The following is a 14000-nucleotide window of genomic DNA, read 5'->3' as shown; positions in this document are numbered from 1 at the left end:
TCTCACTCTACTCAGCACTAGTGAGACCTCAGCTGGAGTACTGTGTCCAAACTGTGGGTGCCACATTTTAGGAAAAATGTGGCTCAAATGGAGAAAGTCCAGAGGAGAGCAACAGAAATGATTAAAAGCTTAGAAAACCTGACCTATGGAGGAAAGGTTAAAAGAAATTGGGTATTTTGAGCCTTGAGAAAAGAAGCCTGAGGGGGGTCTGGATAACAGTCTTCAAATATGTTAAGCACTGTTATAAAGAGGAGAGGGATCAATTATTCTCCATGTCCACTGAAGGTAGGACAAGAAGTAATGGGCTAAATCTGCAGCAAGGGAGATTTAGGTTAGATATTAGGAAAATCTTTTAAACTATAAGGACAGTTAAGCACTGGTATATGCTTTCAAGGGAGGTTGTGGAATCCCTGTCATTGGAGGTTTAACAACAGTTTAGTCAAACACCTGTAAGAGACAGTCTTGGTATACTTGGTCCTTCCTCAACACAGGGGGTTGGACTAGATGATCTCTCAAGGGCCCTTCAAATGGCTTTATCTCACTTGAGTGGTCCCTTAGCATCTCAATCGTCCAGTGACTCCATTGGTTTTTAGTAGGCTTCCTGCTTCAGATGTACTTAATTTTTTTTCTATTACTTACTCAAAAAGTAATAGAAAGTAAGAAAAAACAATAAAGGGTTACAAGTCAGAAAGGAATATCATCAAGCCATACAAAGTATTCCGAACCTTTAAGTGATATTTTTATGGCACTAAAACATGAACTTTGCTTTTGAGCTGAACGCTGCCATGGTATTTATACCAGTGTAAGCGCAGACACCTAATGGAACTCATGTTGTTATATAACCCCCTTCAAATAAAGTATTGTGAAAGGTTTTCCATTGAGATGCAAAACAGAGATCATGCCCTAGAAACTAACAAATCTGAATATTTTAGAAACTCAATGTTTTGCCACAACCACATTAGCACAATAAAAGAAATTCGGCTTCATCTGATCAACTACTCTCTGTGTGTCCGATTTTTCTCCTTTCTAAATCTAATTACACCACCACCAAATTGGTGTAACATAGCGGAGAGTGAAGTGGGCTGTAGCTCATGAAAGCTTATGCTCTAATAAATTTGTTAGTCTCTAAGGTGCCACAAGTACTCCTTTTCTTTTTACGGATTCAGACTAACACGGCTGCTACTCTGAAACCTGTCATAGTGGAGAGTCTGGCATCTAGTATTCGCTATGGTATTTGCTTACATGGTAACTGTATCAAACACTGACAAGCCAAACCTATTCTTTAAAAATAAACGTGATGAACTACAAACTCTGACTTTCTGTACAGGTTACTTCAGATAAGATTTTACCCAACTGTTTGACACATACGTGGGTTTCCTGAAAGTGACATGGAAAACTGTGGTCTAAAACAGTGGCTCTCAATCTTTCCAGACTACCATACCTCTTTCAGGAGTCTGATTTGTCTTGCGTACCCCCAAGTTTCACCTCACTTAAAAAATCAAATACAAAAGTGTTACAGCACACTATTACTGAAAAATTGCTTACTTTCTCATTTTTATCATATAATTATATTCCAATTGATTTATAAATATTGTACTTACATTTCCATATATAATATTTAGAGCAGTATAAACAAGTCATTGTCTGTATGAAATTTTAGTTTATACTAACTTTGCTAGTGTTTTTTATGTAGCCCATTGTGAAACTAGACAAATATCTAGATGAGTTAACGTATCCCCTGGAAGACCTCTGCGTACCCCCAGCGATACGTGTACCCTTAGTTGAGAATCACTAAAACATCATTAGATACAGGTACAGAAAAACACAAAACCTTTAAAAATTGTTAACAAGCAGACCATTGATGAAATTCAGTTGCACATCAGACCTCCCTTTAGGGCAAGGCTTGAAACAAACACTTGATTACCCCTTCAAAAGACAAGCCCCATGACCCCGCTCTTGGAATTGGTATAAAAGGGCTCCTTCCTCTGTCCTCTTGTGGGTGCCATAAATAAAAACAAACAAAAAACCCAAGAAACTAAGAGAAAAGCATTATAAATCCCATTGACTATAACAAAAAGGTCATAATTCTCCAAGGCTCTGTCAAAAAGGTGCACTGCACATTTGCTGCATACACAGATTTGTTCTGTAATAGCCTTTTTTGAAGATCAAATGCATTGATTAATACAACAAATAATGGCAATAACCCTCCCCACCAGGAAGAGCAGCTGCTTTTCAGCAATAGATAGTTAAATCCCTACAGAATCCCCTCACTTCTCATTTCTTTGCATTCCTGAATATCCCGTATCAATTTCCTCACCTGATATGGGCATGGGATGTGATATTCTCTGCAGCGTTCTTGTATCCATGTTGTCTCCCACACACCTCGGAAAGCCTGCTCATAGAAATAGCAGCCAATTACAACCAAGAGTGGAACGAGGTACAGAACACTGAACACGCCAATCCGGATCATGAACTTCACCAGCTTGTCCTGGTTCTCTTTTTCTAATGGGATTTCAATGCGAACCCGATTGAGGGAGATAATGCCAGCGAGCAGCAGAGAAACTCCAACCACAACATACAGGCAGAGGGGGGCAAGAACAAAATATCGTAATGCATCCACATCATAGAGGCCAACAAAACACACGCCACTAATATTGTCACCTTCAATTTTATTCATTGCTAAAAGGATGATGGTTAGAGTTCCTGGAATGCCCCATGCACTGGCATGGAAGAGCAATGCTTTCTTCTCAATTGCTTCACTGCCCCACTTTGGCACAGCTGCCAAGAACCATGTGATGGTAAGAATGACCCACCAAACACTGCCAGCCATGGTAAAGAAATACAGCACCATGAAAAGCATGGTGCAAGCTTTGTTATGAGAGCCCTGTGTCACTGTGGAAGCCTTGTACTGCGCAGGGCTAGATGCATTGCACGCTACTCGGTCCTCAAGCAAAAAGCCAATGAAGAAAATTAATGACACCATCATGTAACAGACAGCATAAAATATAATGGGTCTTTCTGGATAGCGGAATCTTGTGACATCAATCAGAAAAGTTAAAAAAGTAAACAAGGTAGCAGAAAGGCAGACGATGGAAATCACTCCGATGAAATATCGGGCAAAGGAGAGCTCTTCACGCCTAAAGTACATATTTGGACAAGGAGGGGAACAGTCTTGTACCCTCAGGAAAGAATAACCCAGATCAGGGTCTATTTTCAACTCCCGGGGGCACCAAAAGCCATAGTCCCTCTGCACTGCCATTGGGGCCTCTTCTGTGGGCTCTCCAGCTAAATTGAGGTCTACGAGACGAGGGTAAGGCTCATCACAGTCCGGGAATCTAAAAAAAAATAAATAAATATGGGAATTATGTACGTTTATTTACCCATACTCTAGATATCCTGTTCTGCTTTATGTCTCTAGCTTTAGAAAACAACTGGATGGAAAACTAAAAATCGACATAAAAAGGTAATTCATTAATCATATGGACATAATTTCATTCTCCCTCTGTATTACTGGGTAAAGCCTGATTCAGCACAGCATTTAAGTAAATGCCTAAATTTCAGGGTGAGTAGTCTCACAAAGTTGACAATAGGGCTACTCACATGCTTAGCATGTACATAAATGCTTTGCTGAATTAGGACCTAAGCTCTGTCAGTGCGTTTAGTGCTGTAGACACAAAAGATGCCAAGTCTCCTAACATGAACAGTTTACAGTGTTTGTAAAAACGACCGCTTTAATTTGCCATAAAACAAGATTATAGATTTCATGTTTTAATTTTAAAAAAGTTGCCAAGCAAAATATTATGGTAGTGTGCCAGGAGCACCTTAGTTAAGGCAGAGCTTTAGTTTTGCATCTGATAGCAGCTAAGTACTACTGGCAGCTATACACCTTTCTTAAAAGCAAAAACTATATTCTTTTCTCTACCCAGTGTTGCCAAGTCAATTTTATTGCAAGTCTTGTAACTCTTTAAATCTGTCACTTGATTGCCCCATTCTTGCCTTCTCTCATGAAAGTTCCTATCCAAGGTGTACACCTCCCATTTCTTTCAATGAGGTGGATACTGGGCAAGGCAATTGCCATTTGATGAGAGTCTTTTCAAGCAGACGGTAGACTCTCTGGGAGTAAAGCTGTCTAGTAATATGGTCACCAACTCTCATAGTTTTCAGTAAGACTAAAGCCACTATGGTTAGGTACCTAGACAGACACTGAGGAGACAAGGAATTGCAAGGATAAGTAGAAAAGCCAAACAGAGGCAGCAGGAGAACATGGTGAGCAAGAGACTGAGTGGAGATACTGGTATGTGAAGAGCCAGGCATAGGAGAGCGCGGGATAGGTCAGGGTAATGCATAGTGCAGTAGAAATATTGATGTGTAGGGAAAAAGGTTGAAGGGATTCAGGAGAAAAATAGGGTAGAACATGAGAACATGAAAAGGAGGAGGGACACTGAAGAGGTACAAGAGGAGAATGAGGGTGGGGGCTGAGAGCTATAGAGGAAGAGGGAAGGCTAATAGAATAGCAGCTTCCAACCCCAGAGGCTACAGGAGAGTAAGTGGAATCCTCCTTTGAGCAGCCAGCAAGGAGGTCCAATTTTTATGTACTTAAGGTTCCATTTTGAACCTGAGAGAGACACACACATTGTGGGTTGGTTCAAAAACTCGAAGACAACAATTAAAAAAAAGACGCACAGTTTGAGGGTCTGACTCATGACTTTTGAACGCTTGGCACTAACAACACTGTCTACAGTACTATTGTACTTGTAACGGGAAAGTTAAATTAGGCAAGATCTAAATTTAAAAAACAGCCTTTTTGGAAAATTAGGAATAAGTCACGAACAAAAACAGTCCCCCCCGGCAAACTTTTACATATACTTGAAACTGGCAAAGAATGCTCAGTAGGACTCCATGTGTAGACCAATACCACTTTTAAATGAACTAAAGGATAGAGAAAAAGGTTACATGCTGTTAAAAAGTAGCTCAAACAAGAGTTACCATTGGATTTCTGTAATGTTGACACTGAGCTCTCTTCCCTAGTGCCAAAAGTGAAAGCAGATGGAGTGCGTGGGATTTTCTGGACACAGCAGTTAGGGAATGGATGCCCATATTCTTAGGATGGGACCTGAGGAATAGGGTGACTTGGAGGGACTAGACCTCTCTTCAGAGTCTAGAATTGGAGCAGTCTTTTCCATTAGGGTCTCAAAGTCTCCCCTGGATTCTCATCAGCACAAGGGAGCCCTTACAGTAGCAATGCTTTGGCAAAAAAAAAAAAAAAAAAAAGCAAGCTCTAGTCTGCCTTAAATTTTAACCTCACCACAGATCTACAGATCTTTAAGGTCAGCTCCCTTCCCACTCCACTCAGGGGCCATTTCCTCTTATCTGTGCCCGTGTTTCATTATAGTCACTGGAGTGACCAATAAAAATCAAAAATCAAGAAGGAGGCAAGTTTCAGCTTCACTCTGAAGCAGAGCGTGATCATCATCTGCTCAATGTGCCACAAAGCTACCGCCTTAAAGTAAAACGGAATTGTTTTGTTTGTATTCTCTCCAGTGGTGTTTGCTTTTTGAAATAAGGATTTTTTTGTAAGTGACATTTTAATCTCTCATTAAACATAAAAGATTAAAATGTACTCACTTCAGTTGAGTACAATTTTACAAGACTGGTTTAGAAAGTATAAAATGTCAGCTATGGCTGTCTAGTACAGCTTTAACCAGACTGGTGCACTGGTCAAAACAGTGTGGGGGAAGAAAATAAAATGCAACTGGCATACTAATTCCCTTTAAAATATCACACTTAATTTAACCTAATCACATATAAATATTTTCAGCATGTGGGCGTATGTGGGGAAATGAGAGAAATATGAAAGTAGTTTCCTTCCCAGGAAACAGGCAGATACACTAAACAAAGGAAGGAAAAATAGGGTTATTGTCTGTAGTGGAAACATACTGCTGGACTGGAAAAGAGACAGTTTAAAACATCCTGAAACACACTAAATTTTTTTAGATGGTGGTTCTGAAAAAACAGATTTGCTAACCTGCTGCATTCCATATCCTCTGGCCAAGAGACACCAAACATCTCCATGAGTTTGGAACATTCGCTGTATGCACGTTGACAAAGCCTGCGACATGGGAGAGTGACACGTCCATACTCCATACAAACTGGAGCATATAGGGCACATAGAAATGGTCGAAAATCCCTGGAGCATTCCAGATTGACCATAGGATGAAACGGCTAGAAAAGAAAAGAATAATTAAATAGCGGCAGACTGCAGTTTTGTGGAAAACATCAGCAGTAAGCCATACTTTGTCTTATGAATCATTCCGGCCTTTACCATCATTCTCCCAACCAAGAGCTGCCTTATGGAAGAAGTTGGGAACATGAACGCTCATATGCCAGGCTTCACTTAACGCAAATATAAGCATTTAAAAAGAGAGAGAGAAAGAGACCCCATGTTACACAACAGTATCTAAGGCCTGGTCTACACTACGAGTTTATGTCGGATTTAGCAGCGTTAAATCGAATTAACCTTGCACCCGTCCACACAACAAAGCCATTTTTTTCGACATAAAGGGCTCTTAAAACTGATTTCTGTACTCCTCCCCAAAGAGGGGATTAGCGCTGAAATCGACATCGCTGTTTCAAATTAGGGTTAGTGTGTACGCAATTCGAAGGTATTGGCCTCCGGGAGCTACCCCATTGTGACTGCTCTGGACAGCACTCTGAACTCTGATGCACTGGCCAGGTGTACAGGAAAAGCCCCGGGAACTTTTGAATCTCATTTCCTGTTTGGCCAGGGGACCTCATCAGCACAGGTAACCATGCAGTCCCAGAATCAAAAAAGAGCTCCAGCATGGACCGAACGGGAAGTACTGGATCTGATGGCTGTATGAGGAGAGGAATCTGTGCTATCAGAACTACGTTCCAAAAGACAAAATGCCAAAATGCCAAATGCCAATGGGGGGAGGGATATCTCAGTGGTTTGAGCATTGGCCTGCTAAACCCAGGGTTGTGAGTTCAATCCTTGAGGGGGTCATTTAGGGATCTGGGGCAAAAATTGGGGATTGGTCCTGCTTTGAGCAGGGGGTTGGACTAGATGACCTCCTGAAGTCCCTTCCAACCCTGATATTCAATGAAAACATTTCAAAACATCTCCGAGGCCACGAGGGACAGAGGCTACAGCAGGGACGCAACATAGTGCCGCGTGAAACTTAAGGAGCTCAGACAAGCGTACCAGAAAACCAAAGAATCAAACAGATGCTCAGGGACAGAGCCCCAGATATGCTGCTTCTACGCTGAGCTGCGTGCAATTTTACGGGGGGGGGGGGAGGAGGGGGGTGGCTGCCATCACTATCCCACTCCTGTCGGTGGACTCTGATGATGGAGTACTCTCCGTCATACCTGAGAATTTTGCAGACAGGGAAGATGAGGAGGAGGAGGATGAGCTTGAGGAGAGCACACAGCACACCATTCTCCCCAACAGCCAGGATCTTTTTATCACCCTGACTGAAATACCCTCCCAACCCAATGAAGCCGGAGAAGGGACCTCTGGTAAGTGTATCTTTTAAAATATAATACATGTAATAATAAATATAAATGCAAGTGTTTTTTAATGATTAAGTAGCCCTGAGGACTTGGGATGTATTCATAGCCAGTACAGCTACTGGAAAAGGCTGTTAACGTGTCTGGGGATGGAGCGGAAATCCTCCAAGGACATCTCCATGAAGCTTTCCTGGAGGTACTCTAAAAGCCTTTGCAGAAGGTTTCTGGGGGAGAGCAGCCTTATTCTGTCCTCCATGGTAGGACACTTTACCATGCCATGCTAGTAGCAAGTAATCTGGTATCATTGCATGACAAAGCCTGGCAGCATATGGCCCCGGTGTTTGCTGACATTCAAGCAACATCAGTTCTTTATCTCTCTGTGTTATCCTCAGGAGAGTGATATCGTTCATGGTAACCTGGTTGAAATAGGGGAATTTAATTAAGGGGACATTCAGAGGTGGCTGTTCCTACTGGGCTGTTTGCCTGTGGCTGAAAAGAAATCCTCCCCACAGTTAGCCATGCAGTTGGGGGGGGGGGGGCATTGGCGCTGAGGTGTTCTCGTTTGGCTAGCAGGGATCTTCCCTGATACCAGCCACGTGGTGGAGTGAGGGGTAAAGCAATCATCCCAGAGAATTGGATGGGGGCGTAGTTTGGTTTCTGCTGCTGCACATTAACAGGAAAACCTCAGCACTAAATGGCCAACTCAACATGCTTTGCTTGGTATGGGAGAGGAGGGTGCTGCCATTAATAAGGTTTCAGAAGCTGAAAGACTGTGGCTTACCATGGCCGCCTGCAAGCCGAATTTTGTTGCCCGGCACTGCGTGTGTGATCTCTAACACCAAAGTCGCAGGCACTCAATATAAGATGCAAAATGTGACCTTGTACCAAAATCACATGTGCTATATAATGTGAATAGTGTTGTTCACCGTGAAAAAGTATACCCATTGTTCTGTAAAATGTATCTTTTTAAATACTTCACTCTCTTTTTCCTCCAGCAGCTGCAAATGTTTCAAGCCTCCCTCCTCCGTCCCAAAGGCTCTCAGATAAGGCGTCGAAAAAAATGCATGTGCGATGAAATGTTCTCTGAGCTCATGCAGTCATCCGGCACTGACAGAGCTCAGCAGAATGTGTGGAGGGACACAATAGCAGAGTACCGGAAAGTGGCCGATGAACGTGAGGAGAGGTGGCGGCAGGAAGATCAGAGGAGGCATGAGGCAACGCTGGGGCTACTGCGGGATCGAAGGGACATGCTCTGGTGTCTGGTGGAGGATCATGAATGGCAGCAGGATCACAGACTGCCGCTGCAGCCCCTGTTTAACCACCCTCCCTCCTCCCCAAGTTCCATAGCCTCCTCACCCACATGCCCAAGAACACGGGGGGGGGGGGGGAGGAGGAGGCTCCAGGCACCCAACCATTCCACCCCAGTGGACAGCCCAAGCAACAGAAGGTTGTCATTCAACAAGTTTTAAAATGGCCTTTTCCTTCCCTCCTACCCTCCCTCCCACACCCCACCAGGCTACCTTGTGAGTTATCTCCCTATTTTTATAATCAATTAATAAAGAATACATGTTTTTTAAATGATAGTGACTATTTCCTTTGCAAGCAAGCTGTGATCGAAGTGGGGAGGACAGGTGGCTTACAGGGAATTTAGAGTCAACCAAGGGGGCGGGTTTTCATCAAGGAGAAACAAACAGAAATGTCACAGTACCCTGGCCAGTCATGAAACTGGTTTTCAAAGCTTCTCTGATGCGTAGCACTTCCTGCTGTGCTCTTCCAACCGCCTTGGTGTCTGGCTGCGTGTATTCAGCGGCCAGGCGATTTGCCTCAACCTCCCACCCCGCCATAAACATCTCCCCCTTACTCTCATAGAGATGGTGGAGCACACAGCAAGCAGCAATAACAATGGGAATATTGGTTTCGCTGAGGTCTGAGCGAGTCAGTAAACTGAGCCAGTGACCCTTCAAACGTCCAAATGCACACTCTACCACCATTCTGCACCTGGTCAGCCTATAGCTGAACAGCTCCTTACTACTGCCCAGGGTGCCTGAATACGGCTTCATGAGCCAGGGCATTAAGGGATAGGCTGGGTCCCCGAAGATAACTACAGGCATTTCAACATCCCCAGCAGTATTTTCTGGTCTGGGAAGTAAATCCCTTCCTGCAGCCTTTTAAACAGACCAGAGCTCCTGAAGACACGAGTGTCATGAACCTTTCCCAGCCATCCCATGTTGATGTTGGTGAAACATCCCTTGTGATCCACCAGTGCTTGCAGCACCCACTGAAAAGTACCCCTTGCGGTTTATGTACTGGCTGCCCTGGTGGTCCGGTCACAAGATAGGGATATGCGTTCTGTCTATAGCCCCACCACAGTTAGGGAATCCCATTGCAGCAAAGCCATCTAGTACGATGTGCACATTTCCCAGAGTCACTACCTTTGATAGCAGCAGCTCAATGATTGTGTTGGCTACTTGCATCACAGCAACCCCCACAGTAGATTTGCCCACTGCAAATTGATTACCGACTGACCGGTAGCTGTCTGGCACTGCAAGCTTCCAGAGGGCTATTGCCACTTGCTTGTAAACTGTGAGAGCTTCTCTCATCTTGGTATTCTTGCGCTTCAGGGCAGGGGAAAGCAAGTCACAAAGTTCCAAGAAAGTGCCCTTATGCATGCGAAAGTTTCGGAGCCACTGGGAATCATCCCAAACCTGCAACAATATGTGGTCCCACCACTCTGTGCTTGTTTCCCAGGCCCAGAATCAGCGTTCCACAGTGTGAGCCTGCCCCAGTAACACCATGATCTCCAAATTGCTGGGGATCACGATTTTAGAGAGATATGTGTTCATGTCCTCATCACCACGCTGCCATCACCTCCTCGCCTGGTTTTTCAGGTGCTGGTTCTACATAAACTGCACGATAATGCACAAGGTGTTTACAATGGTCATAACTGCTGTGGTGAGCTGAACGGGCTCCATGCTTGCCGTGCTATTGCGTCTGCTTGGGCAATCCAGGGAAAAGGGCGCAAAATGATTATCTGCTATTGCTTACACGGAGGGAGGGTTGACTGACGACATTTACCAATAGCCACCCGTGACAAATTTTTGGCCCCATCAGGCATTGGGAGCTCAGCCCAGAATTCCAATGTGCAGCGGGGACTGCGGGACAGCTACACACAGTGCACTGCTCGGAATGTCGACGCTTGCCACGGTACTGTGGACACACACCGCCGAATTAATTTGCTTAGTGTGGACGCATGCACTCGACTTTATACAATCTATTCCCAAAAATCGACTTCTGTAACATCGGAGTACTTCCGTAGTACAGACATGGCTTAAGTGACTACCCACTGCTCTTTTAAGAAATTAACATTCCTCCCCTCCAAAAAAAACTTGCTTTCTTCTTTTGCTTGTCTATAAAGTGCAGATTCACCACATATTGCTAGCTGCCTACTTACTAGGATCCCCTACGTTAAATTCTACTCGTAGTGTCCCACCCACCTTCAAGAGTGCTGAACAATGCAGGTTGCCTTTTGGGGTAAGGACACATTACATGGTTTTATAGTGTGATTTTAAAGACATTATTCCTAGTCAAAAGCTGATTATCTCTGATATAATAATCCTCATGTCCTGACTTCCTTCCCTTAGTCTTTCCTTTCGCAGAAAAGGACTCTGCATTTTTATTGCTTTTCCGAAGTACACATGCAGGATACTTTGTATTCTATTTTTCCGATTCATCTTATCTAACCAACTATGCACACTCTAGGCCAGGCAGCTGGAATTTCAGCTGTCATCACAACTGAATCCCTAGATGGGAACTGGGCTGAGCACGACTTGAAGTCACTGTCATTCCTATAAATTCACCAGTGGATATGAAAAGGCTAACTTCCTTTAACCTTCAAAAAGTAAATCTCGATATTGTGAAGCCATGTGAGATGTGTCACAATTGCTGACAAGCCAAGTATTCAAGTTTCTTTGGGAGAGAAAGCATTAATAATAAGTGGTAAGGCCATGAAATCGGAACTAGAGGGTAAAATAAGAAAGTAGGGGGCAAAACCAACAATGTTTAATTTCTTGTATCACCTCATGACAGGCATAAGTAATGCTGACTAACAGCAATGCTTAACTACAGCACTGAAAGGAAATCTATCACAATTAACCCAACACAAGGCTGTCTTAAAGTAGATTTCAGAGGTGAAAGGTTGAAAACCTGACAAGTTATTTGCTTTCTTGGCTACAAAACAACAGGCAGTGGACCGCACATCTTTTTCCTCCTAGGAAGCTGGAAGGAACAGAAATAACTACAGAAAACAAGGGGGTTATGGCTTATTAAAAGACTTTAAATGGATTCAGAACCAAAGTTGCAAATGTTATTAACCTGTGTTACTACATGATCTTATTACTTCCATCTTCATTTTTTCAGCTACTGTTTTTATGCTCACTTATGGCTGGTCTTTATTTAGGTGCCCAGCTCTTCAGGACAGAAACCATATCTAATTATGTTTGTACAGCACCTAGCACTATGGGCACTCATGGGACCTTTGGACACTGCTACTATCCTGTACTGTGACTATTGTTCTTCGAGATGTTTTGCACACATCCATTCAAGTGTGTGCATACCCAGTGCACTAGAGTTGGGTACCACAAGGGAAAAAATCTCCATCATGGCATTGCATGTGCCCAGTTGCCTTGTTCTCATGCATGATAGTATGAAATGCAGCTGCCCTGGACCCCCGAGTTCTTTCTTACCAGACCAACTCTGATACAGAGGGGAAGAAGGGTGGGTCGTGGCATGGACATGTGCAACATATCTTGAACAAAAACTTACAGAACAGCTTAGTAACGGGTTTTTCTCTTTGAGTGATTGTATATGTCCATTTCACTTCAGGTGACTAACAAGCAGTTCAATCAGGAGATGGGTTTTGGAATCTACCTCAGCAATAACTGAAGAATCACTTGTCCAAACTTGGCATCATCTCTGCAATGGTGAGATATGCACCAATGACCAAGTTTCAGCTCTACAAATGTCTGATATAGGTACTTGAGCAAAAAAAAAAAAAGCTGCAAAAACTGCTTAAGATCTTGGAGATGGTACACTGGCAATGTCAAAGCACCGACGTATGCAAAATAAAATGCAGGATGAAATCCTCTGCGTTGAGACTGGAAGGCTTTTCGTCTTGTCTGCAGCTAACACAAACAGCTGTGATGACAATCTAAAAGACCTAGTTCTGGCACAGTAAAAAGCCAATGCCCTTCTAACATCCAAGGTATGTAGTCTCTCCTCATCCTTATGAGAATGGGGCTTAAGAAAGAACGTTGGTAAGTATATGCTTTAATTGAGGTGGAATTAGGATACTACTTAAGTCCGAAATTTCAGATGCAGATGTAAGTATACTTTTTCTTCATAAAAAACTGTAATGAGGGTCAACTACCAATGCTCATAACTACGCCACCCTTCTCAAGGACGTAATAGCTACCGAAAAACACTACTATCATAGAGAGATACAGCAAAGAACAAGTTGTATTGGTTCAAAAGGTGGACCCATTAACTTAGTTAGCACCAGACAAAGTTCCAGGGAGAAACTGGAATCACAGTATTGGGATATAACCAATAACAGACCCTTAAGAATCTGACAGAAGATTAGAAAACATTGAATGGCCCACATTTGGTGGGTAAAAAGCAAAGATAGCTGCCCTGAAAATGCTGATGGAAGTAACCAATAGGCCTTGCTGTTTCAGATGGAACAAACAATCCCAAACTTGTTGGAACACCCTTTGGCTTTTACTAAGGAGAATAGTTTCCATTTTAACAGGTAAGCATATCTCGTAGATGGCTGCTATTCAGGAGTATGTTTTTTATACTTCCCTAAAACTCCACCTCTTGAGGCATTAACCATGATGTAAACCAACCCGTAAAATGGAGAGTTGTGGGATGTAGCAGGCAGCTGTGATCCTGGGAGATCAGATCAGGTTCTGAAGGTAGTATCAAAGAAGCCCTGGCTGATAAGCTCAGCAAACTGGAGAACCAACGTTGGCAAGGCCACTGGGGGCGCTATGAGCATCATGCAAATGTGATCTTTCGTGATTTTGACCACCAACAAGGAGAGGAACGGGAGGGTAGGCATAGAGCAGTCTGTCTTTCCCTGACAGTAGGTAAGCATCCGTCAGATTCCCAATTGAGACTTGCCCTGAAATAAGAAAGTTGGCACTTTCTGTTGAAACAAGTAGCAAATAAATCTATGTGAGGGACTCCCCTAGCTTTGAAAAATGAATCTCACGATAGCCCACCTGAGAGACCATTCAAGATCCCAGCTCAACGATCTGCTCAGGCAATCTGCCAGCTGTTCTGAATACCAGAAAGGTGGGAGGCTTTTAAATGAATTACACTGGTGATACAAAACTCCCAAAGACGTATTGCCTCTTGACAGAGATGATCTGGCCCCTCCCCATCTGTTCACACAGAACATTACCCTAGTG

At 43.4% G+C, this 14000-nt stretch overlaps 1 protein-coding gene across 3 annotated transcripts in view; it reads right to left on the bottom strand.

Annotated features, from left to right (window-relative positions):
- FZD3 (frizzled class receptor 3) overlaps positions 1-14000 on the bottom strand; it is a 104714-nt gene that overhangs the window by 40040 nt on the left and 50674 nt on the right. For 2 of the 3 annotated variants that reach the window (XM_073335623.2, XM_073335624.1), the window contains 2 exons: positions 6026-6222; positions 2318-3335 (listed from right to left, as the gene is read on the bottom strand). The exons of the other annotated variant lie outside the window; for it this stretch is intronic. In XM_073335623.2, the coding sequence (XP_073191724.1) occupies positions 2318-3335; positions 6026-6222 (1215 nt within the window). The remainder of the gene's footprint in view (positions 1-2317; positions 3336-6025; positions 6223-14000) is intronic. 3 annotated transcript variants of the gene reach the window in all.

The sequence above is a fragment of the Lepidochelys kempii genome, chromosome 3 (genome assembly GCF_965140285.1).
Source record: "Lepidochelys kempii isolate rLepKem1 chromosome 3, rLepKem1.hap1, whole genome shotgun sequence".
In the NCBI taxonomy this organism is placed as follows: Eukaryota; Metazoa; Chordata; order Testudines; family Cheloniidae; genus Lepidochelys; species Lepidochelys kempii.
The sequence above is the reverse complement of the archived record's forward strand: the minus strand, read 5'-3'. Positions and strand labels throughout refer to the sequence as shown.